The sequence below is a fragment of the Macaca mulatta genome, chromosome 6, assembly GCF_049350105.2.
Source record: "Macaca mulatta isolate MMU2019108-1 chromosome 6, T2T-MMU8v2.0, whole genome shotgun sequence".
NCBI classification, from domain to species: domain Eukaryota; kingdom Metazoa; phylum Chordata; class Mammalia; order Primates; family Cercopithecidae; genus Macaca; species Macaca mulatta.
In genome coordinates, this window is record NC_133411.1 from 8,885,835 (window position 1) to 8,912,662 (window position 26,828).

A 26,828-nucleotide genomic window follows, 5' to 3' on the forward strand; every position below is an offset into this window, starting at 1 on the left:
GGCACAGATTTGTCACTCCAGTGCTGGAGGTGGCCAAGGTCTCACAGGTGCCCTTGTTGCAGCCATGCCAGGTGCCTTCTCAGATGAAGTGGGAGGAGATTGCTCCTTTGTGCCTTTTTCTTATGGTTCCAAAGCAGCATTACCAGGCCTTTCTGTCTGCCCAAACTCAGACACCAGCTGGGGAGACTGGGTGGAGGGGCAGGTAGCCAACAGAGGGGTCTTCCCCGGCCTCAGACGCTGAGGCCTCGCCCTCAGACCACGCCTGTGTGCCTCCCTGGTTCTCTGCTTTTGCAGCTCCTCCACACTCAGGCAGCCCAAGCACAGGCAGGCGTGGGCCCGCAGTCCCAGACAGGGTGTCCTAGGGAAGGCGCAGCACACGCCGAAGCTGAGAGAGCGCAAGGCTCAGTACGGGACAGTGCATCTCTGCTGAGGAGGAAGCCATGGGAGCCAGCAAGTTCACCGTCATCCGACGGCAGGGCCTGGACATGGTTCAGCAGCCGGGGCCCTCGCCTGTCGGTGCAATGGCAGGAAGTAAGTGGTCCTGTCAAGCCGGCAGCCTGCAAGAGGGGCTGCCCTCCTTAGCCCCCCGTTTCAATGCAGTGAAGTGAGGAGACTTTTGAGACTCAACTGGGAACATCATGCTCGTGCGGACACCGGTGCAAATTCCCACAGTTCTCCCAGTTTTACCCCTTCACTCACAGGCATCAAACCTGACGGACACGACCCCTTGCGGGAGTTGAGAGTGCTCCTTCTCAGGGTGTTCCTCCCATCGACACTGAAATTGAGTGTTAATGTTTATTATTTCATGAAAGACATTCATGACAATTTATAAACATCATCCAGAATCCCACCACTCCAACCTATTTTGGTTCACTCTCTTTTTTCCAGGTCTCTTCAATGTGAATACATAACATCAAGTGGTTGGAATCATAGCCTGGATCCAGGCTCAATCCCTTTTCTGGGTGAAATGGTTCGATGTTGTCTCATCCATGATAGCATCATCGCAGCACTGGAGTTACTTGAATTTTAGGTTGTTTCCAATTTTTCGCTATCCCTGCACTGAATTAAACAGCATTGTCCTTTACAACCTTTCTTTCTTGTGGATTACTCTCACTGTTCTACTGACTTCTCAGGAGTGGAATTCCTGGGTTGAAGAGCATGGTGCCTTTCTTTGGCTCTTCATCCTTGAGTCAGATGGGTTGTATCAATGTAGGTACTAACTAAGCCCGTTCTCCCGTGTTCCTGTGCCTTCTAGGTTACGGAGGAGACAAGCCTCGTCCTGCAGACCCTCGGATACACATGCACCTGTCGAGGAATAATCAACGTGAAAGGAAAGGGGGACCTGAAGACGTACTTTGTAAACACAGAAATGTCAAGGTCCCTTTCCCAGAGCAATGTGGCATCCTGAAGAGTCACCTTCATTTTGGCAAGAAGACTGTATTTTCAGGAAGGTATCACACACTTTCTGACTGCAACTTCTGTCCCTTGTTTTTGATGTGCGTGCTCTGTCTGTCCTATGGAGCCTCTGCAGACTCGTTCCCGTGACCCAGTGGCATACCGTTTGGTGTCTGACGTGTGCCCAGATCGTTCTGCCACTTGCACTGTGCTTGCTCCTAAGCAAAAGGGAAAAGGAGCGTGCGTGATAGAAGAAAAGCATTGAGAGAACTAACAAAGAGGAGAGAGGTGAAACACACACACATTCTTAAGGCAATAAAACTAGGGGGTGTATATTATCTTCTGGTGCATGTTCTTTTCTGGAAAATATGGTAGCTCGCCAACCGCATCTGCTCGTCTGATATTCAAACACACAGTATTCGTGAATAAGTTGATTCTGTCCCTCACATGGAGTCTGTGCTCACCCATTGTCTCATTGCCAGTGGTGTCCAAGGGCCCCCGTTGGGACCCACGGCTCTCGTCCCTCTGCTCCATGTGTCTCATGCCAGCAGCACGTTGCCATCCGTCACCAGAATTAGTCTTCACAGCCTAGGACCAGTTTTGTACCAAACTCGTCTGATGTTTTGATGCCATTTGTCTTTTGTAAAGTTAATTCATTAAAAGTTTTATGTACTTTGATTTGCAGTGCCTGTATCTTTTATTTTCCTGTCTTCTTTCTTCTGTGGTTTGCTCCAGAATTAAAGTGTGTTTTCCATCCGTTCTCCCTTTTGACACAGTTGTTTCGGAAAGAGCTCTCCAGAAGCCAATGTTGAAATGTAATTCAGATTAGGATACAGTGTGTGACGCAGATAATTGGTTACTCAGCTCCCTGGAAAGCAGGCAAGCATGTTGAATGTATCTAGTGGTCTGATTTTAATTTGGGCATCTCTAGAGAATGCTTTCAGGGACAAATACTTTACTAGTAAAAAGATTCTCTGCGAGCAACAGTGCCCCCTCCGTCCACTATGCTCCTGTCTACAGGAATGTTTTGCTAGACCTAACAGAAATAGACTGCAAAAGAATAATGTGGAACCAGCTATGCAAATCAGTCTCACAATAGCGTGAACTAACTGAGAGAAGTACTAAGTCCCACAGACTGCCTGTTAAGTCTGAGAAGGCTAAAGAAGACACACAGCCAACGTTCATGCATTTTTAAAGACAGAAGACCTTGAAGAATTTGTTCTTGTCAATCCAATACAAGTTGTTTGGTACTTATAACATAAAGAAATCATACTTTGCCAAATAGTGAAAAGTAGAGCAATCATGTGTAATCTAATGTTTAAAAGCAAAACTGCAAATTGTAGCCCAGTTGGTCAAACTTGTTTTCTTTTTATAGCTCGTGGCAGGCATCTGTAAGAGGTAGAGGGCCCAGATGATCTCTTAGGAAGCCTTTTATTCGTGGAACTCGAACTTGAAGCACAAGTTCCTGGTTTGATTCCTGGCTCTGACTTTTTACCAGCTGTGTAACTTTGAACACATCTCTTAGTCCCTCTTAGGAGTACTTTCCTTATTGGCAACTCATGGAATCCCTAGTGATTAAACGAGGCAATGACTGTGAGAGCCTGGCTGGGCCTGCACAGTCACAGCACGGGCACCGCTGCTGTGCCAGGACTGTGACTCATTCCCAGTAAAAGGCACTTATCGAAGCTGATAACCATCCTTTATCACCGAAGTGTGAGTAGAGCATGACTTATTTAGTATTCTGCCTCAATGGGGAATTTTTTGATCCTGTAATCACAACTTCAGCATTGGCCTTAATATCCCTAGATCTCCAAAAACAGTGGTTGAAGCAAGGGCTTTTCTCTTTCCTCTAATCGAAATCTGGACTAGGATGTTGTAGCATTTCCATGAGCTCAAACTGGCCATGGTGTAGAATGTGTAAGGATGAGCAGCAGGTGTGCCTCGTGGGTTCCTCCTCTGTTACATCCTGCTACACTCATCCGCAGGTCTCCTTGGGTAACCTACCCTGAGTGAACACCCCCAGCTGGGTGGTCCACCAAGTTCTCATAAACAGAGTCCCTCCCATTCCCCCATGGGTTTGTGCTAAAAGAACTCAAAAGGAGAATTGTGCTCTCCGAAAGCCATATCACCAGTCTTACCAAACAATAGGCTTTTAAAAGCATTCAGAGTCATTGTCAGAATCCACTGTGGGAAGCTCTGTGTGCACCTGGGCCGTTCTAGGTGTGGTCCCATGGCAGCAGCCTCAGCATCCCCTGGAAACTTGTCAGAAATGCAAATTCTCAGGCCCCAACCTGAAGGAGGACCCTGAATCTGAGATGCCCGGGGTGAGGGCCCAGCACAATTGCTATTTAGTGAACAGGTTCTCCAGGTGATTCTGATCCCTGATCAAGCTTGAGACCTCCCTCCCTCCCCAATGTTTTTGCAAATGAGGAAACTGGGGCAGAGTAATTCAGGCACATGTGTTCAGAGTTCCACAGTTGATTAGCAGTTGAGGCCAGGCTAGAATGGAAAACTGCCTGTTCCCTGAATCTAGAAGAGCATTACTCCTGCTCAAAGCTCCTTAAAGCTCTGGGCAGCTGAAAGCATCCCTGTGAGCAAAAATGCCAGGCAGAAAACTGGCAGTGCGCCTCCCACCGGCCAGGGAGAAAACTGGCAGTGCGCCTCCCACCGGCCAGGCAGAAAACTGGCAGTGCATCGCCCATCAGCCCAGGTCCCAGTGCCATTGGTTTCAAGAAAAAATTCTCTCCCCAGTGCTCTCCTTAAAGTCTTACAGGAAGGTTCTCATGGAAATTGCCTCCAGTCCAGTTACCTAAAAACGCCAGTGTTTTACGTATCTGTTTAGAAGTGTCTAAGTTTTGTCATCAATCCCCAATGTTATTCTTCCTTCCCAACTCACTGTGCTCCTAAAGACAGCAACCATTGATCTTTCCTTTGCTCTGAATACACTGAATGACCAGGTAACATCATCAGGCCGGGTGCAGTGGCTCATGCCTGTAACCCCAATATTTTGGGAGGCCGAGGAGAGAGGATCACTTAAGCCCAGGAGTCTGAGACCAGCCTGGGCAACATAGTGAGACCCCACCTCTACAAAAAAAAAATAAGAAAATTAGCTGGGCATGGTGGCACGTGCCTGTAGTCCCAGCTACCTGGGAGGCTGAGGTGGGAGGATCACTTGAGTCCAGGAAGTCTAGAATGCCATGAGCCTTGATTATAACACTGCATTCCAGCCTGGGTGACAGAGTGAGACTCTGTCTCACAAAAAAAAAAAAAAAAAAAAAAGAAAAGAAAAAGAAACACAATTGCCCAGTGATGAAAATTTATAAACCAAAACAATCCATTAATATAAGAATATATTATCTTATGTGTGATGAGTTTAACAAGCATTCATGCATTGGCTTTAAATGATAAACATTGGGATACCAAGAGAAATACACTTAATTTCCTCTTACAAATGTGAGATCTTTTGAAATCTTGGCCAATTACAGCCCTGCCTTTTGAAAGTCAGTATGTAGTAGAAGGTGAAGGGAGTAAGGTCTGACTTAAAGTAAATGAAAATAATTTAGTTTGACATTAATTTATTACAGTCACTTACAGATGCCTTGTCTTTGTTGAAATCAAGTCTGAATAATGAATAATTTATAAATATTTCTATAACCCAAACTTTATATATTTTCTATTATGTTACTATAAATATGGTATAATGCACCCAAAGGCATTCGAAATAAACTACTGCCATTTGTTTGAAATAAATAAAAGACACCTACACTGAAAAATTGTTTTCAAAAAAATAAAGAAATATTTAGGAGTCACTCAACCTTGAAATTGCCGGCAATTCAGTGTCATTTATTTTTAGAGAATCCTCTTTGCATATTCAAAACAATAAAACCAGTGATGGAGCAATCAGCATTGAAATTAATTAGGCCACCTGCCTGTTCACTGCTAAACTGTGGGAATTTAATCATGGTAGATGAGAGATGATTTCTTCCAAGGGGTCCATTCATTTAAAACGTAGCTGATACCTTAACACTTGGGTGAGTTTCAAATTATCCCCAGAGTAAATATTTCCAACTTAGGTTAAAAGCGACTGCTTCCAAAAAGAAGACTGTTTAAAGTCAAGTCATTGCTGTGAAGACGGGGCACTGGGTGGGGCACGCACTGGGTGCCTGTACCTGCACTCTGGCAGCTCATTGCCTCCCACATGAACTCTTCTAGGTTTGGAAACTCCACTTTAAAGGTGAGGAAATGTCTGCTCATATAGATGATATGACTTGCCCTAGAACACAAATGTAGAAAATGCAGCAGCCAGAATTTTACCCAAGTTTGTTGACACCGAAATCTAGTCTCTTCCCAGGACTGGCCCTCTCTCCCTGGGCGGTAACAGTGAGCACTGCTGGCCACCAGGACCACCCATCCTTACTAGGGCTCCTGGTCCCAGCTGCACTAAATTCTGTTACTTGTGGCTCAGACCTCTGGAAAAACAAAAATGGAGTCTCTAGAGTTCAGTTGTGCCAAAAGACAATTGTCATTGTATCTCCTCTTGGAGAAGGGAACATGGCAGGGTTGCTTGTGTTACCAGGGTTGCTTGTGTTCCCGTAACTCTTCGGAAAAGTAACTGCACCTCACTCCTGTGACTGCCTCCCCAAAGAATCCTAACAAATGTAGAGAGCCGGTGACAAAAACCAACCCAGCCATTACCAAGGGGGAACAAAGTTTTCATTTTATTCAGGTGCTCACAGTGAATCAGTCTCCGGTATCATTTGATCAAAAATAATTCCAGCTGAAAATCATCACACCAGAGACTCTTCACATGTACTGAAGGTGTTTTTGGTCACGCTCCTAACGACAGCAACCTGAGGGAAGCTGCTAACCTTCATGGGTCCCACTGTAGAGATGCAACACAGGCAGAGCCAAGCTCCTAGGTGTCATGCGAAGGGGAAAGAAGGCTCCAGACGCCACCTTCTTGCTGTGCAAGCTTGCCAGCCCACAGGGCATCGCGACATGCCCTGTGGACCACAGGGATGCTTCAGGCTGGAGCCATGTGCCCAAAGCCGGGTGCCTTGAGGCTGGGAATGTCGTTCTTCCTGTAGAAGTCAGCCTGCACGTGGTTAACGCGGCCGAAGTCCCGGTTTAGGGGTTCAATGGGCTGACGGATGCGCTTCCCATAGACAGAAGACGTCAACACTCCAACCGGCCTCTCCTGTTCCTGGTGAAAGTTATCAAAGCACATCGTCAGCACCACTGCATTCGCCAGCACAGCTCACCCGTACATCCATCCGCCTGGTCCTGGGAGCTTTACCTGCCCGGGTCCCACCACGGTAGACCAAGAGGGGACCTCCACGCTGAAGCCAGCGGCTTCACAGGGAAGTAGCCTATGGTGGGGAACCGCTGAATTTGCTAGAAAGCTGGCTGGTGTATTCAATGGACATGTTGGGAAACTGTGCCGGACCATTTGCTCTACCTGTCTGTCTCTGTGCTCTTCCTGGTCATTTACCCGACCCTGCTGCTGCTGGTCCCTTCCCACCACCCAGATCCTGGCTCAGATGTCCAGGTCCTCCCTGGCCCCGCCCCTCCCCAGCTCCCTGCTCATCCCTCTCACTTTCCCCCTCTCACATCCTCACATGGCTTCCTCTTCCCACATACCACTCATCACCACCTAGAATTTGCTCGTCATTTCTTTTTTTCTTCTCTTTCTTTCTTTATCTTTTTGTTTTGTTTTGTTTTGTTTTGAGATGGAGTCTTGCTCTTGTCGCCCAGGCTGGAGTGCAATGGTGCGATCTCGGCTCACTGCAACCTCTGCCTCCCGGGTTCAAGCGATTCTCCTGCCTCAGCCCCCCAAGTAGCTGGGATTACAAGCATGCACCACCATGCCCGGCTAATTTTTATATTTTCACTAGAGACAGGGTTTCCCCATGTTGGCCAGGCTAGTCTCGAGCTCCTGACCTCAGGTGATCCGCCCACCTTGGCCTCCCAAAGTGCTTGGATTACAGACGTGAGCCACCACACCCAGCCCATGATTACTTTGCCTTTACTTTTTCTCTCTTCCCTCGGGAATGGCAGCTCTGAGAGGATGGAGCTTTTTTCTGAAAAACTATGTGCCACAGTTTTCTCCTGCGGAAAACACTAACTTTGCATCAACTTAGAAGGCACCACATGTGCTGCTTATGGTGGCTTTGTAACTAAACTTGGAAGAAATGTTCTCGTGTGCACAATTTCAGCTCTGCAAGACCAACTTTTCTGGAAAAATTATGAAAGTCCGGACTCAGCGGTGAAGCAGAGACTTGTTTTATCTGTTGAAGGGAACGTCTTAGCTTTGCTGTCCTTAAATTTTTAAATTCTAAAGAACCAAACAACAATATCAAGAAAAATACACAATGACATGACTGAATACAGGGAACGATAAGAGTATCTTAGCCTTAGCTTCTTGGCACAAAAAGATAGAGGAGAGCTGCATCAAGAAAATTACATGAAGCAATTGAGGACAATATTAAATATATATGTGTATGTGCGCATATACACACACATGCATGTACATACCTATGCACACACGTACAAGCATACAATATACACATATATGCATGATATATATACATATATTCACACATATATACACATAATATATACACATCCACATACATATGCACGTATGCATGCATCTATACACACATTTACACACATTCACAAGCAGACACACACATGTACATACATATACACACATATATATACACACACATACACATGCATATACACACACATGCACACATATATACACACAGGTACACATATGCACACACATAAACATATGTACAATATATACAAATATACATATCTGTATATACATATACACACATATATACATACACACATGTACATACATGTATGCCTATATACATGCATACACATATACACATACAGTCATGTGCCATATGACATTTTACTCAATGATAGATCGCATATATGATGATAGTCCCATAAGCTTATAATATTAAGTTGGTGCAAAAGTAATTGCTGTTTTTGCCATGAAAATGGCAAAATCTAATACAACTAAAAAATTCCTATCACCTAATGATGTCATAACTGTTGTCATGTCGTAATACATCACATTCCTCATGCGTTTGGGTGATGCTGGTGAAAATAAACCTACTGGGCTGCCAGTCATATAAAATATAACACATACAATTATGTACAGCTCACAGTACTTGACAATCATAATAAATGACTATGTTACTGGTTTCTGTATTTATTATACTTTTTATCGCTATTTTAGGAGTGTACTCTTTCTACTTATTTTTAAAAGTTAACTGTAAAACAACCTCCAGCAGGTTCTTTAGGAGGTATTCCAGAGGAGACACTGTTAGCCTAGGAGATGACAGCTCCATGTGTGTTGCGTGTCATTGCCTTTGAAGACCTTCCGGTGGGACGAGATGTGGAGGTGGAAGGCAGTGATACTGACGATCCTGACCCTGTGTAGGCCTAGGTTAAGGTGTGTGTTTGTGTCTTAGTTTTTAACCAAAAACTTTAAAAGCTTAAAAAAATTAAAAATAGATACCTTATAAAGATCTAAAGAGAGAAAATATTTTTGTACAGCTGTACAATGTGTTTGTGTTTTAAGCTAAGTGTTACTTTATAAAAGAGTCCAAGTTTTTAAAATTAAAAAGTTTATAAGGTTAAAAAGTAACATTAAGCTAAGGTTAATGTATTATTGAAGAAAAAAATTTAAAATAAATGTAGCGTAGCCAAACTGCACAGTGCTTATAAAGTCTACGGTGGTGCACAGTCATGTCCTAGGCCTTCACATTCACTCACCACTCACTCACTGACTCACCCAGGGCAGCTTCCAGTCCTGCAAGCTTCATTCATGGTAAGTGCCCACACGAGTGTATCATTTTTTATTTTTATACCATATTTTTACGGTACCTTTTTATGTTTAGATACAAAAACACTTACCATTGTGTTATAATCGTTTACAATATTTTATACTGTAACACGCTGTACAGATTGGTAGCCTGGGAGAAATAAGCTGTACCATATGGCCTAGGTGTGGAGTAGGCTATGCTATCTAGGTTTAAGTATACTCTGATGTTCACTCAATGACAAAATCGCCCAGCAATGAATTTCTCAGAATGAATCCCTGTTGTTAAGCAATGCATGACTGTACATACACTCTCCACCACACACACACACGTGCGTGCACACACACATACACGTACAAGCATACCTCAGAGATATTGCAGGTTTGGTTCCAAACCATGGCAATAAATATCACTATTAAGTGAGTCATACAGATGTTTTGGTTTTCCAGTGCATATACAAGTTACGTTTACACTATACTATAGTATATTAAGTGTGCAATAGCATTATGTCTGAAAAATGTACAGATCTTAATTTGTAAATACTTCATTGTTAAAAAATGCTCACACAGAGATAGGAAGTGGGTACACGCTATTGGAAAAATGGGACCAATAGACTTACTTGACATAAGGTTGCCACAAACTTTCAACGTGTAAAAAATACAGTCTCTATGAAGTCCAATAAAGTGAAGTGTAATAAAACTGGATATGCCTGTATAAAGTTTTGTTAATCTGCTGATGACTTGTTAACATTCTGTCTTAATATTACCTCTTCATTAACATGAAGTCCCAGGCTTTTTGCATGTTCTCTGTCATCTCGGTGCAACTTCTGATCATAATCTAGTCGCCTCTTAAAAACACAGTCATAGAGGGAAATAATTCCTGTCTAGGAAAAAAAGAGAAAGAAAGCCGTGGGTTAATTTGAAGGCTGGGTCATTGAGGCCCGATGGAGCACGGATGCCAGTTCTTTCCCAAGGGAGGCTGGAGGTGCATGTAGTGAGTATGTGATAGGAAAGGTCACCTCACCAGGCAGAACCGGCTGTGATGTGGAGCAGGGAGAAGCCCAGCCCTCACCAGCAAGAGAAGGTTGTTAAGAGGCCCAGGATGAAGGAGGGACATTTTCATGGCACTTCTCAACTTTCTCCTCCCTTGTTGAGAGAGGTGGTTCCCCAAGCTCTCTTGCTGTCTGACTCCATTGCTAGAGCTCAAACTTTAAAATAAAAATTTGTCTTAGTCCATTCAGGCTGCTATGACAAAATAACATACAGACTGGGTGACTTCTAAGCAACAGCAGTGTATTTCTCACAGTCCTGGAGGCTGCGAGGTCCAAGTTCAAGGCCCCGTGAGACTGGGCATCAGGTGAGGGCCCTATTTATGATTCACAGATGGTGTCTTCTCCCTGTAGCCTCACATGCTGGAAAGGCAAACAAGCCCCCTCAAGCTTCTTTTATAGGGGCACTAATTCCATTTATGGGAACTCTGCCCTCAGGCCTAACCCCCTCCCAAAGGCCCCGCCTCCCAATACCACCACATTGCGGGTGAGGCTTCAACATATAAATCACAAACATTCAGACCATAGCAAACCCACATCTCTAAGGTTACACATGTGTGTACTTTTCCTTCATTTCTACTTGTCTTGTCTCCTCAAATTTTCTATAAGCTTCAGCTTCTTTGAAAAACAAACAATACCTACATACTAAGATAATGAAACTTAACAGAAGTCATCTTTTAAGTCACTAGTGCAGGAGCCAAGGGCAGACGTCTTCCTTGCCTTCTGAAGGTTGCCTGAAAATCAGCTGACAGAAGGGAGATTAAAAGAAGAAAGGGTAGACACATTTTCATTAATGTGCATGGGGGACATCTCAGGGTGATTATCCCACCACACCATGGGCTACAGGTGCTTGCACAGCCTTCTTCATACGAGAAAGGAAGATGGGGAAATGTGGATGATTTGAGGGAGGCAGTAAGTTATTTTTAGGGGGATACAATGGTCTGGGAGAAAGTCTGTTGGGCCCGCAGAGCAGATGATGGTCTGTGACGAAAGTCTGTCCAGGTGTCTTAGCAGACTTCAACCTGTCTTCCCAGGATGTGAGTGCAGTTGATGAAAACGCAGGGAAGCTACCAGGGGTCACTGTTTTCTTCTTTGGTGAGTCCAGACTTTAGGCAAATAAGCGAACTTTAGAGATCAGCTTCATCAAGTGCTCTGGGAGAGACAAACAGTTGAGAGACAGGAGCCAGGGCCGGGGGTGGGGGTGGTCAGAGAGACTGTGAGCCTTCTTTTCTTGAGGCCAGAGTGTCAGAGCGCCATATTTTGGTGTGTTGGTTCCTGAACTCTAACACTAGCCAAGAGTCAGGCTGTCTATGTGCAAACCCCTCTCTTGAAAGATAAAAGTATTTTTTCTTTAATCATATGTGATAAGTGTGACACTTGGTAATCCATAAATATATGAATACATATATTATATATAATATACACGTATATATCATATGTATGTAATTTACATACACACACAACTCTGATGTATTAGAAAATGACCCATTAACAGAGCTATCATCTGTATTGTCTCCATTTTATCATCCCAACTTTTTCTGAATACAAAAGAAAATCTTCCTTGTTCGGTATCTAGTAAAAAAAAAAAAAAAAAAGAATGCGTGTATTAGCTGGTCTTTAATCTTCACCTTGTCATGCCATTCGTTATTCCAGCTGCCTTAAATTTTCCAGCAGCAAACTCAGACATGTCTCCGTGGGATTTGGGAGTATTAGGTCTCTAGCTTATGCTTGGTTGGTTTTGTTTTGTTTTGTTTTTTTCCCAGTTAGTGATGCTAGAATGATTCCCTCCAACAGGAGGATACAGAGGTAGAAGTAGGCAGTGAAAAGGATGCAAGACTTCTATATAGTATGTTGGAAAACACGTAATGCCCACTCACAGTGACTGCAGGAACTCGGCACTCTGGCCTATAATGGGAATAACTAGATCATAACGTAGCTTTGGCCAATCCTTAGCAAATCATTCACAGATCATCTGTCATGTGCAATATGCTGTGCTCCTGCAGAGGGGAATTTAGAAGATAACTCAGATGTGGCTACTGTCCTTACTCAACGAGCCATCTAGTAAGGAAACAACATGGTCTTTAAGAATTATTACTTTAAGATTCGCAAGAATTCCAACAGCAACATGTGTAAGGTGCCTGGCCAGCCACTGCAGGGAACCTGGTATGTCTTAGTTCAGAACTACTCTAGTCAGCTTGAAGGAGGAAAACAACCTCCAACCAGGAGCTGTGGCTTCTGCCTCTGTGCCTCTGCTGGTCATTTTATGAGTTACCAGACACAAGCATCTCTTATCATTGTCTTCACTCTCACTCAACTTCTGGCTGTGTTCACATCAAACCACCCTGGCCCTCATGTCTCCTGATGGCAACCTACCGTATAGCTACGTACCCACAGGATTTTGTAAAAGCCTGAATCAATGGAGAATTGATAAGCCATTCAACATTTAGTATTATGACAATTGGCTAGTTATTTGGGCCTTCACATCACACTATAGCCAAAAGTAAATTCTGGATGATAAGACAAATGAAAAAGAAAACCCATTCGAAAACTCGTACACATGAAAACAATAGGTAAAATGTCAAAAATATCAATCACTTTGACTACCTACAAATTAGACATTTGCTTATCAAATAAAATGAAAACTTTAAAAAACCATTTTAAGACATGATACAGAAATCTCAGTATCTTTAACATTCGTAACATAGGCAGCTGTTGGTGCAGAAGCCAATCTGCTGCTGGCCTGCAAGGCTAAGCAAACCTTTTTGGGATGGGCCACCTAGTAACACACATGAAGCCCAAGTACACCACACACACTCTGCAAGGATGAGGGAGGATAAATTCTCCAGAGTAAATACATTGCCATCCAGACCTTTCCTTTGAGATTCAGAGCCACTGGCTGGCTAATAGCTTGATCTCCGTCACCCCCATGCCACCACACATACACGCAATATTTTAAGGGATTCAGTATTAGCCAGGCTCTTGTTCATCATCTAGGTGTTCTGTTGCCTCTGGAATCCCTCCTGACCTGGCTGACCCTGTTCCATGGGTTCTGGGGAGAACAGCTGCAGTGTACAAAATGAAGACCTAGTCTCTAGAACTGAATCCCTGGAAGAAAGCTACACTCATGGCCAGGAGGCCCTCTCTCCTCCTGCACCCTGAGAACCTTGAGGCAAAGTGGAGTGACTGATGGCCCTTCAAACCCTATAATGCTCCCTGCGTGTGGGCAGCCCCCCCCACCCAGTGTATTAGTCTGTTCTCATACTGCTGATAAAGACATACCCAAGACTGGGCAATTTACAAAAGAAAGAGGTTTAATGGGCTTACAGTTCCATGTGTCTAGGGAGGCCTCACAATCATGGCAGCAGGTGAAATGCACTTCTTACATGGCGGCAGCCAGAGAGAGAGCTTGTGCAGGGAAACTCCCCTTTTTAAAACCATCAGATCTCATGAGACTCATTCACTATCACAAGAACAGTGCAGGAAAGATCCACCCCCATAATTCAATCACCTCCTACTGGGTTCCTCCCATAACACATGGGAATTGTGGGAGTTACAATTCCAGATGAGATCTGGATGGTGACACAGCCAAACCATATCACCCAGATCTGAGAGACAGCCCTCCAGAGTGGGTGGCACGAACAGCAGGGAAAATAGATCCTCCAGGAACTGCCTGGTCTTGTATTTTCTTCTGCACAGTGATTTTAATCAGGTCCAACCCTCCTGAACTGAGTGAGCGCCCACTGGGGTGCCTGGATTATCCTGGGAGAAAAACTCTGAAGAAGAAAGGACTTCAGAATAGAATGAGAATGCAATTACTATTATCAGAATGAGAAAGGATATGTTCATTCATTTTGTTCCCTATATTGAAGAAGCCCAGTGTAATATGAAACTTTACAGAGAAAATACCTATTTCTTCTCATTCTAATCAGGTCTCCTAAAACACTATAAAAGCAATCACTATGAGCAGCCATGCCTGCCTCACAATCCCTGGATTAGTTGCCAACGATCTTCTACATCTTAGTCTTTACTAGGAATCTCACTGCTTGTGGGTATGGAGTGATCAGAATCTTAGGAAGCTTATTTTTGTGCAGATTTTGCATATTCAGAACTTTCCAGAGTACAAGTGAATTTTTCTATCATTGAAAAATAAGGACCAAAAAAAAAAATTATCAGTAGACAGGCAGCCTCACTTTGAAATGTGACTATCCATTTTCAATAACTAATCAAACTGAAAATCTGTCGTTTCCCTGGATTTTAATTATTAATCTTTCTTTTTTTTTCTTTTATTCCCATATGGCTTGAAGCAAAATGACACGAATAAAAACCAATTGGGATTTAGATGCTAATCACAAGACAGAGCTTCTGAAATTACTGAAATTTTGCCATTAAAATTCCTCAAGGAATTGTCTCTATTTCACAGATGATGTTCCTTTTTTTTAAAAAAAAAAAAAAAGCAAAACAGAAAATATCCATTTTTTACCTTGTGATCTCTCCCTTCGTGTTTTGAATATTGTTAAAACGTAGCATAACCTTAGCCTGGTCATGGTACCTGATCACCTACCCTCAGTTTACCTCACAATAACCTCCACCCCTGATCCTGAGAAATTGCTGTGGTCCACAGACCTGGGCAGATGATGTGGGTAGAGTGGAGGCCTCCAGTTTTCAACCTCCACAGCACATTAGGCCTACCATTGTGTGAGACACTATGCCAGGCTCCAGGACAGAAATGGGGAGTCCCTACCTTAAAGAGACCACAGACTAAGAAGAGAAATCAACCCATTAGTTATGAACCACAGAAAAATACAAATGGAACAAGAGAGGTTTGCACAAAGTAGAGTAGCAGAAAAGAATGAATGATGGGCAATTGCTTGGGCCAGGGGGAGGAAGTGCAGGTGACTAAGGCGAGACGGGAGACTGCACCACACTGCTGTGGTTAGAACCACTGCCGAACAACCTCACTGGATGTGATCAGTTGACTTATGTCCTCCAAGCATTCACATGTTGAAGTCCTATCCCCCAGGAACTCTGAATGTGACCTTATTTGGAATAAGGTAATTGAGGATATAATTAATTAAGATGAGGTCATACTGGAGTAGGGTAGACCCCCAAGTTAATATGACTGGTGTCCTTATTGAAAGGAGAAATTTGGACATGGACATGCACCGAGGGAAGATGATGTGAAGAGACATTGGGAGAAGACGGTCATCAACCAGCCAAGGAGAGGGGCCTGGAACAGAGCCTTCCCTTGCAGCCCCTAGAAAGAACCAATCCTGCTGAATTGCAACAAAGCAAAAATTGACATATAGTATCTAATTAAACTTCAGAGCTCTGTACAGCAAAAGAAACTATGAGCAGAATAAAGAGACAACCTACAGAAGGTGAGAAAATTTTTGCAAGCAGTGCATCTGACAAAGGTCTAATATCCAGCATCTACAAGAAACTTAAATTTACAAGCAACAAAGAATACCCCATTAAAAATTGGGCAAAGGACATGAACAGACACTTCTCAAAAGACATACAAGTGGCTAAGAAACACATGAAAAAAAGCTCAACATCTCTGATCATTAGGGAAATGCAAATCAAAACCACAATGACATACTATCTCACACCAGTCAGAATGAATATTGAAAAGTCAAAAAACAACAGATGTTGGTGAGGTTGTGAAGAAAAAGGAACGCTCATACACTGTTAGTGGGAGTGTAAATGAATTCAACCACTGTGAAAGACAGTGTGGTGACTCCTCAAAGACCTAGAGGCAGAAATACCATTCAATCCAGCAATCCCATTACTGAGTATATACCCAAAGGAATAGGAATAATTCTATTATAAAGACACATGCACATGTATGTTCAATGCAGCACTACTCACAATAGCAAAGATATGGAGTCAACCTAAATGCCCATCAATGATAGACTGGATAAGTAAAATGTGGTACATATACACCATAGAATACTACGCAGCCATGAAAAGGAATGAGGTCATGTCCTTTGCAGGGACATGGATGGAGCTGGAGGCCATTATCCTTAGCAAACTAACACAGGAACAGAAAACCAAATCCCGCATGTTCTCACTTATAAATGAGGGCTAAATGATAAAAACACAGGGACACATGGGGGGTGGGCAATATACACTGGGGCCTGTCAGAGGATGGGAGGCGGGAGGAGGGAGAAGATCAGGAAGAATAGTTAATGGAGGCTGGGCTTATTACCTGGATGATGGTATGATCTGTACAATCCATCAGGGCATGTGTTTACGTATGTAACAAACCTGAATATCCTTCACAAATTAGAAGTTGGAAATTAGAAAAAAAAGTCCTGGTAACACCCTGATTTCAGGCTTCTAGCCTCCAAAACTAAAAGAGAAGAAATTTCTGTTGTTTTAAGCCACCAAGTCTGTGGCACATTTTGTGGCAGCCCAGGCAAACACACTTGGCAGGAAGTAGCCATCATGCCCCATGACTCCTCCCAACCTGAGAAGCACACTTACTCCCACAAGTTGCACACACTCTCATACAAATAACTGGGGTAAGTTTTTGAGCAAACTGGGACCCTGGTCCTTTATTTTCTCCTCCTCTTCAGACTATTTAAAGCATTAATTCACTCTCCACCATAAGGTTAAACCAATAAGTTCTATAAGAAAGAAAGAAAAAAAAAAAAAACAGGAGAAAAAAATTAATACCTTTTGCCATGTAATTGTGGCGGGGTAATGCTATGTGCTCATCAAACATACTACCACTTCCAGAACAAGCAGAAGATGCATTTCCCAGTTTCCCTCACAATTAGGCTGGGGCCAGGAATGTGGGTGACTCCAATAAATTCTACCTCTAGTCCTGGTCTGTAAAAAACTCCCAGGCAGTCCTCCAAACCCTCTCCCCCCACTCACAGGCTAATAAATTCCGAGCATCCAATACATGACTCTAAAGTCCTAAAAACTCCTAGGCTCTAGTAATAGTGAAACCATTAAAAAGAAGGCACCTGGATTTCCAAGCAACTGCACTAAGAGCCTCCCGGGAGAAACATAAATGTCAGGCTATGAATGAGAAAAAAAAAAAAAAAAAAAGCCTCTGTGATGTCATGGTTATTATGTTAAGCCCATTGGTGCACCTATGTTTAACAACCCACTTTCTGGAGAAAAAAAAAATCTGATTTGTAGTATTTGATGATTTCCGTGGTGTAAATACTTCGATCATGGTCAATTTTAGGCTACCAATGAAATGCAGAGCTTAGAAGAAATGCTAACAGTTGGCTTTTGTGAGTCATACACGCCAGCTCCAGCACATTGGGGGTTAAGACTCTTTGGGTTTAGGGTGTGTTTCCATAGCACATCCTAGTCCACCTTGTTTAATATGCTAATCAACCTATGACTGGGCTACCTTACTTCCTGTCCTCAGAAGCCACAGCACTATGACCTCCTCATCTTGAGGCTTTCCATCAGTTTGCTAGTCCAAGGATAAACGACCTACTTTTAAAACTGAAAACCCCCAAGGTGATCCAAAACAGTTTCCTTTGATTCATAAGGGCCTCAATTTACTTATAAATCCAGAGCATCTCCTTGGAGGTTTGGTATTGTGTGAAGCTTAATGAGGACATTTTCATTAATTTTAACAGCATTCAAAATTCTGTATCTCAGAGGACTGTTGCTTGCGAAGGACACAATGTTAGGTTTTTATGAAAAGACAATACTCAACTATTCTCTTTGGGTTTTTGTTTTTTCCTGTGGAAAAGATTCTGTGTCCTCTCTTGGTACATTAATATCACAAGTTTTAGAAATTCTTATAAATTTTCAAATAATCTGGATATTCTACCATTGGATTGAAGTCAAGATAACTCCTCCCTCTGATCTTGTGTCTGCGTCAAATTCTAAGAGTGTTCTGATTCAGAGAGTTCTACATTCATCTATGTGCTTAACTTGTCACCAGTTGGAAATGTGGTGATTGTGGAGTCAATTGTTTTTCCTCTTCCACTGATACCAGCTCCCTACTCACCCCATCACCCCCAGCCCAGCAATTCACAACTCAGGAAGAAACAGCGATCCAAAGGGGCTGAAACTCGAATTCAATCTTATACGTTCCTCTTGGTCAAAGTTATTGGGAAAAATGTTGTCCTTTTCTTGTGTCATTTGCTTGTACCCCTTAAAAGGGGGTGATTTTGAAAAACTAAGATATATTATTAAATGAAAAGGGCAAGCTGCAAACATATGTGTCCACATCTGTGTGATCTGTGTGTGAATACGTTCTTGTGTAAAAAACATTTAGATGCGTATCACGACAAGCATGCACTCAATGAAAAGACACAGAGGACATGCTCACACAGGAGTTTTGATTCATTGGAACATGGATTCCTTACTCTCGGTGTTTCATACCATGTGAAAGATCTCCACTAGAACATGCCTGCCCCCCCTTTCACTCATTCCTCTCTCACTAATGGGTTTGCAAGGGAAACTGGACCTTGGGCTCAGCGCCCCCACCAACCCCTTTTTAAGGAGCTACCTGCCCTGGAGGAAGATATTCAGCCCAATTCCCCCAAGCCCTGAGTTTTCCAGGGGCAGGTCACTGGACAGTGAAAATGCAACTGGAGAAGTAGAGAAGAAACTATAACCCACTGCTATTGACGATACCAGAGGAGGAGAACGAGGATGGGGATAAGCAAAGCAGCTGACAATCCAAACCAAAACCCCTATTTAGTCTAAGAAGCTAATTTTGAAAATCGGTGACTTATCCTTTTGTTTTAAAAATTGGCTTTCCGATTATTCATTCCTCATTTGTTCATGCAACAGGTATTTATGGAGTTCCAACAACCATCAGATCTCCTGAGGACTCACTCACTACCACGAGAACAGCAAGGGGGAAACTGCTCCCACGATCCAATCACCTCCCACCAGGTCCCCGCCTCAACATGTGGGGGTTACAATTGGAGATGAGATTTGGGAGGGGACTTATTGCCATATCAACATGCATCTGTGTAACGTGCTTGGCCGCACTTGGCAAACGGAAATTTAGTGCTCAGGGAGGTAGAGTCCTCGACGCATGAAGAAACAGTCAGCTTCTGTCCCCAACATACGCGGAGAAGAAAAGCCAGCTAATCCCACCAAACCTAAGGTGGGGCCTTCACAGCAAAGCCTCACTCAAGACAGAGTTATCCACAAGCCCCCTCAGCATGAGGGAAAGCGGATTCTGAAACCAGTTATAATTTCTTTAAATGCAGCTCTTGGACTTTGAGGAATTTAATCCAAACCTTCATAAAATACCATTGTCCTTTGATTCTGCTTTTTCATTTCCACAGCAGAAATGCTGCACAAGGCAGAAGGAGAAAAAAGGAACTGAAAAACACTGTTGAATGGAATCTGCTTTGCTGCCGCAGGAACCATATTTTATGGGCAAAGCCTACGCTACTAGAACTCCCTAGGGAGCAGTACAGGAGCCGATCACATTTTTGCTGGCAGCTTTAGATGACGAATTTGTCTTACAATTCAGAGGCATTACTGAGGCTTTAAATAAGTGTGCAGCCTTCAGTGCATCCACTCTGTGGGCTCCCTGAAGTAAGCTGCTTCAGAGGATTAGAAGCCACAGATTGACACTCACATTTTGCCTTCACCTGTGTTAATTTCTGACAGCAAATGAGAGTCAGGGATATGAGGTTTGCCACCGGGACCTAGGACTTAGTGAAAAGCAGCTCTAATATCACTAACAAAAGCAAACGATAATAATAGCTGTACTTACATTGGGCTTACCATGTGCCGCTTTGCATTGATTAATTAAAGTCATTCATATAAGAGCTCTATGAAGTTGGCAACATTTGCCTCAGAGGTGGGTAGAGTGAAACAGTGTGTGTTAATGCGGTAGGTCCACATGGCTGGTCAACATGGAGCCAATATTCTTACCCAGGATTACTCAGCCTGTGCTACCAACTAATTGGTATACACACTACTGTGCGTCACACAGAAATAAACTAAACAGGATAGTCCCATCAGGCTGCTATAATAAAATACCTATATACTGGGTGATTTATAAACAACATACTTTTATTTCTCGAGGTTCTCGAGGTTGGGCAGTCCAAGATCAAGGCGCTGGCAGATTTGGTGTCTGGTGAAGGAGCATTTTCTAGTTGCTACATGGCACATTCTCATTGTGTCCTCACATGCTGGGAGCGGTGAGGGAGCTCTCTGGAGTCTCTTTAACAAGGGTGATAATACCATTCGTGAGGGCTCCACCTTCATGTCCTCATCACTTCGCAAAGGCCCGCCTCCTAATACTGTCATGTTGGGGGTTGTGATTTCAACGTATGTATTTGGGGGGAACACAAATATTCAGACAATAGCATTGGCTTAAGAACTAATTCCATACTGCTTTTACTGCTCAGCTTGATTAGGGCCTGAAATTCTTCTTCTTACTATTATCATCATCTTTTGGAGACAGAGTCTCACTCTGTTACCCAGAGCGGAGTGCAGTGGTGCAGTCTCGGTTCCCTGCAATCTTGACCTCCTGGGCTCAAGTGATTCTCCTGCCTTAGCCTCCCGAGTAGGTGGGACTAGAGGCATGGGCCACCACACCTGGCTAATTTTTGTATTTTAAGTAAAGATGGGGTTTCACCACGCTGGCTGGGCTGCTCTTGATTGAACTCCTAATCTCAAGTGATCCGCCCTCCTCGGCCTCCCAAAGTAGAGCCTGAAATTATTTACAGCAAATTTAGGTGTAACTGAGTTCTCTAGAAAACCTGTGATACAGAATTTACCCTCTTTATTCCAAATAGTCTCCAGGTCAGAGAATCAGTTTCTTTGGTCATGCAGGTGATTAAACCCCAGTTCATATCATCCTGAGGAGTGGATTATTACCATTGGTAGCTATTTGTCAAATGGGCTTCAAAATGCTTTTGTTATTCTTGTTGCTTTCAAGGCTGTTTCAATTTAGATGTTAACATTTATGTTGCATCATTTTCTTTTGCATGGTACTAAAGGCCTCAGGACTTGAATTTGTTTGTGACTTCAGTTATCCAAACTGTATGGAAAAAAATTGTTTTTTCAAAAATCCACTTTGCATCAATTTGTTCTACGTTCCATACCTACCTTCCAGAAGGTAGTGATACATTAGAGCAGGGGGTGGGAAACTTTTTCTGTAAAGGGCCACGTAGCAACTGTTTTAGGCTTTGCAGGTCACATGGTCTCTACCAAATCTACACAACTCTCTGGGGTAACCATAGACACGCAAACACATAGGTGTGAGACTGTGTTCTAGGAAAACTTTATTTATTAAAATAGGCAGCTGGCCAGACTCGGCCAAGGAGCCTCGGTTTACTGACCCCTGCATTAAAGGGACAGATTTCTGGCCCACTCCCAGCGGACCTCCTTCCAAGGGATGGAGTCCCAGTCACTTCACACTTCAGGCATCTCTCTGCCCTTTGGTTAGTTTGGCCCCAGGAAGGTAGCGCCATTTATTAGACTGGTAAATGTAAGAATGAACTGTGCCTGCCAGGCTCAATTTCACCACTTTTCCCTAGGCAGTAGCTGGCCCACAGGGGATGGGGTTCTGCTCTTTTTCCTGGTGCCCCCATCTTATTTACAGGGCCCCTCAAATGGCGTTATTGTCAATGTTTTTACTCTGTCCAACAGCCAGATGAATTTTATTTCCTTTCAACAAAACAGCATAGAACAAGTTAACACAATAAGACTCCTTATTTTTTCGGCTGTTTATCTCATGCAGTGCATTACTGCTATGCATTAATCATAGTTGATTGGCAGTCACATGAGTATTGCATACTTAAAATGTAAAATTCAGTTAATAAGTGAAATTATGTATAGGTAACAGTTCTTTCAAAACATATTGCTCCCAGGAGGAAAACAAAATGAAGGCCCTGATGGCAATGAGATTGGGAAGTTACCATTCCCTCGTGTTTCCCTCCTGTCTTAACATTCAGTGGATAGTCGAGCCTGGGAGAACAGGCAAACAGCGCTGCAGAGACAGATCTGATTGCAAATGTCCCTTTCCCCCCGTCCTTGCATATTGCTCAAAGCCAAGCAGAGAGGAGCTATCAGATACCAAAGATCCTCCTGGGAGCAGGCTGAGGTTTATGGCTGCTGTATTTGTCAGCTGGGGTTGAACAAACTAAGTACCACGGATGAGGTGGCTTAACCAACAGAATTCATTGTCTCACAGTACTGGCACCAGAAGTATGCAATCAAGCAGTTGGCTGTGAAGGAATGTCCTGTTCCAGGCCTTTTCCTGAGGCTTGTAGGTGGCTGTCTTCTCCCTGTGTCCCTTTACATCATCCTTCCTGATATGGTTTGGCTGTGTCCCCACCCAAATCTCATCTTGAATTGTAGTTCCCATAATTCCCACATGTCCTGGGAGGGACCATCTGGAGATAACTGAATCATGGGGGCAGTTTCTCCCATCCTGTTCTCATGATAGTGAGTAAGTTCTCACAGGACCTGATGGTTTTATAAGGGTCTTCCCTCTTCACTGGGCACTCATTCTTCTTGATGCTGCCACGTGAAGAAGGACATACTTGCATCCCCTTCTGCCATGATTCTAAGTTTCCTGAGTCCTCCCCAGCCATGCTGAACTGTGAGTCAGTTAAACCTCTTTCCTTTATAAATTACCCAGTCTTGGGTTTGTCTTTATTAGCAGTGTGAGAAAGGACTAATACGTGCCAGTCTGTATTGTATCCAAATTTCCCATTTCTCAAGGACACCAGTCATACTGGAATAGAGCTCATCCTAATGACCTCATTTTAATTTGATTATCTCTGTAAAATTCTGTCTCCAAATAAGTTCACATTCTAAGGTACTGGGGATTAAGACTCCAAAACCTAAATTTCAAGGGGACACAATTCAACCCACAGCAGCTGTCTAAACTAGAAACACGCTTGCTTCTGTTGTTGAGGCTGTCCATGAGTGCTTACAGTTTATGGGTGGCATGCAGGCCAGTGTGTGCTAACCAATTGTGGGGGTGGGAGTGGGGGAGAGGAAGGATGCATTTTCTGGGAATACCTTATATACCATAAGGGAACGATCTCCTTCCCCCTAGACACCTGGCTAATCTATATCCCTCTCTAGCCACTCAAGCCACCAGGACAGCCAGAATTAGAAAGGCCTGTCCCAGTTATGCCTGCAGGCTGAGGGTCCTCAATGAATGCTCAATGACTCCCCTGCCTCTGCATCCTGAGCAAGACAAACTGGGGACACTTAGGAACAATGGTGAGAAGAGAGGAGTAGATGACCCTCAACTGACTTCGAATCTGCTCCTTTTCCTGCCTTTGGCCGCTGGTGGGAGATGCAGGGTGCCCAGTGGCCTTCGCAGACCCTCAGAGTCCATCGCAGGAAGTGCATGGGCCAGTGTGGCCAGGATGGAAGAACAGAGGGACCACTCTCAGTCCAGCCCTCCCTGCAGGCGGTTCGCCAGCTATTCCTTCTGGTCTTCTGTTTGCAGGAGGGCAGAGGGTTTCCCGCTCCCTGGACCATCCAGGCCTAGTCCCGGCGGCAAGGCCATGTTTCCTTGTTACGCTGGGCCTGCCGCTGACAGGCCCCAGAAGGAGCCGCGACCAGCCCGCTGGGCGGTCCCTGCTTCCTGCGACCCCCTCCAGACCCTGGGCAGAAAAAGCGCCCTGCTGTCCCGACAGAGCCACTGTGCTTTTCAGGGATCCTGACACCTAGTGGCTCCCGCTCCCTCCTCCGAAGAGCACTGGGTCCCAGCTGAGCATTCCCGCGACCCCCGGCCCCTGGTGGCAGCTGAGACACCCATTCGCGCACCCGGCTCCTCCCACATCCTTGTTCCTGGGGGGGTGCAGCTGACACTGGTGGTCGCCTTAGCTGTACTCTTTGGGGTCCAGGCGCCTTGGCGGGAGCTCACCCTCCCTGTCCCCCCAGCTGACCCTGCTGCGCCCCCTTCATCCCCGCACGCTCCCACCCAGCCCCGCCCCTCGGAACCCACCCCTGGTAGTGAAGCCCTGCCCCCAGGGTCCCTGCCCGAAGGCGCGCTCCTCCTCTAGGGCTCCACCACGCTGTGAGCTCTGTCACCATCCCTAGCGGTGCAGCCCCTCCCAGGGATCCTCCTCGCTGTGAGCTCCTGCTCCTGTCCCGGTGGCGCACCCCCGCCCCCAAGCCTCCTCCCCTAAGGTGAGTCCCGCCCCCAGGCCCCAGTCCCTAAGGTGAGTCCCGCCCCCAGGCCACCTCCCCTACGGTGAGCCCCGCCCCCAGGCCTCCTTCCCTAAGGTCTAGTCCCGCCCCCCAGGCCCAGTCCCTAAGGTGAGCCCCACCCCCACGCCCTCTCCCCGAGGGAGAGCCCTGCCCCAAGACCCTTCCGCTGGGGTGATCCACTCTCCCCTACCCCTCCGCGGCCGGCCGCCCGCCCGCCCCTGCCCAGTCGCCCAGCCTTCCCGCCTCCGTGCCCCGCCGCGGTCCTCACCTGCGCCTGCCGGTAGTAGTAGCTGTGCTCTTTGGGGTCTAGGCGCCGCGGCGGGATGTAGCTGAAGGCGGACTGCGCCGAGACGGGCGGCGGCCTGGGCTTGCCCCGCAGCGTGGACGCGGTGGTCTCCTCCTCGTCGTCCTCCATGCCGCCCCCGTCCAGCGCCCCTGCCTTGGCCGCGGTCCGTCCCGCCCGCCCAGGGGCCCAGTCGGAGTCTGCCGGCCTCAGGTGGCTCCGCGCTGGCGTCCAGCCCGCGTCTGTGTTCAGCCGTTGCCTGGAAACCGCCGCCTGGCGACCCGGAGCGGCCCTGGAGCATTCCCGCTCCAGGTTGGGGCGACACTCCTCTCCTCCCTCCTGGCCCCTCGACTACATCCGGGGTCTCTCCTTCCTTCCGCCTCGGGAGGAGCCTGGCTAGGAAACGCCGCGCGGACCTCCGATTTGCAGCCTGCTCACCTTTCCCAGGCAGGAGTCCCTGCTTCACCCACTGATCATTCGTTCGCGTGACCATTAGTAACTGAGCACCTAGCGTGTGGTGTGTCAGGAGCTGGAGATCGAGCCTTGAACGGAGCATGCCTTGTCTACAGGGAGCTTACAGTCAGCTGGAGAAGACAGATGAAAGACATGAAGAAGCCAAACGACTTGCTGAGGCCCCAGGCAGTGCTGTCCAATAGAAACATGATGAGAGCCATGTGTGCCATTTCTTATTTGACTCAGTATGTCCAAAATGTTATCATTTCAACAAATGACACCAGCTGCCTTTCAAGCGCTCGGTGGCCACGTGTGGCTAGCAATTACAGTATTGGCCAGTGCAGGTGTAAAGCTGCATGAATTTACAGATTCTGGCAAACTCAGTTGCTGTGGACAGGGTTCTTGCAAATCCTTTGCCAATGTGGTTATGTTGGCCCTTGATCTGAATGCTGGGTCAATACCTGCGTTCCGTTTGTTGAAAATGTATTGAGCTATATACTCGTGATTAGTGGGTGTATAGCCAAGAAAAGTTTAAAAAAAAAAAAAAAGTTACATGATGACCAAGGCTTGGGAAATGCTTTAGCTGGGGTGCCTGGGAAGGCCAGCCTGGCTGTGGAGGTGGTGTTTGAGATGAAGCATAGCAATAATGAGAAGCCAGTTCTGGGAGTCTGGAAATCCCCTCCAGGCCGAGTTGGTCCACTGAGGCAGAGGAAATCTTATGTTTGAATGGCAGCAGGAAGTGGGGTGGTGTGGCCTCATGAAGCCAGAAACTGGTAGGAAGTGAAGGTGAACAGATAAGTAGGGGCCTGATGGAGAGGTCTGACGGACCATGAAAGGAGCAGTGCCCTGCCTTCTTCCCCACCCCTGCAACTAGGTAGGAATCTCTTGTCTGCCCTTCTGTGATGCAGGCTGGTGGCTTAAGATACCTCTCTCATTCCGAGGCACCTGGTGATTCACTCTGTAGAGGTCTCCAGAGTCCTAGAGATCCTTCTGGGCAGGACTTAAGACATCCCGGTGCCACCGCGCTTTTTTTTCTCTCTCTCTCTCTCTTTTTTTTTTTTTTAATCTCTTTCTATCGTGGGTCCCCATGAGCTTCCTGAGAAACCCATATGCCTTCTTTTCCCATTAACACATCTTTTTGCTCCATGGGCAGGCAGAACATGAGTCAGCCGTGAGTCAAGGGTCAGACACCTGCCCACCGTGTCTCTAAGCCCCAGGGGACCTATCACCCTCATTGGAGCCACTTGGTGAGGATGACATATCCCTGGTGCTTGGAGATGGAGCACCGTCTCTCCTCCATGTGAAGTGAAGAAAAGAGGGCTCTTATTTTTCTCCCATGGGCTGAAGTCACGAAAGGCATGACTCATACTTAAAGCATCAGCCAAATACGATTTTTTTAAGCCCTTATAATCTATTGCCTCTCTCAACTTCTCTCGATGTCTCCAAAGACACAAAAAAGGTCAACTAACGGTCACAAGACTTTGTAAGCTTTGCATCGGTGACCCGGTATCATACTTTGGAAAGTGAAGGTAGTTGAAACCAATTATCTTGGGAATTCAGCTGAAACTGAGACTGAGCTAATTGCTTAATAAAAGAAATTAGTAAAGTTTACGCAGTTATACAGATGTGAATCTGCTAACTTCAATGTCAGTAGGTGACATTTTGTCAT

The 26,828-nt window shown here is 45.3% G+C and overlaps 2 protein-coding genes across 2 annotated transcripts in view; one reads left to right on the forward strand and one right to left on the reverse strand.

Annotated features, from left to right (window-relative positions):
• The window catches only part of ADCY2 (adenylate cyclase 2), a 426,140-nt gene extending 422,107 nt beyond the window's left edge, over nt 1-4,033 (forward strand). The window contains 1 exon segment of the mRNA NM_001265652.1: nt 1,256-4,033. Within this exon segment, the coding sequence (NP_001252581.1) occupies nt 1,256-1,408 (153 nt within the window). The 3' untranslated portion in view covers nt 1,409-4,033.
• A 2,385-nt stretch (nt 4,034-6,418) lies between these two features.
• Nucleotides 6,419-24,883, reverse strand: CFAP90 (cilia and flagella associated protein 90). The gene is given in 3 exon segments (NM_001193716.2): nt 6,419-6,598; nt 10,012-10,128; nt 24,692-24,883. Coding segments are annotated over 3 exon segments (444 nt in total). The 5' UTR covers nt 24,839-24,883.
• Between the last annotated feature and the right edge of the window lie 1,945 nt (nt 24,884-26,828).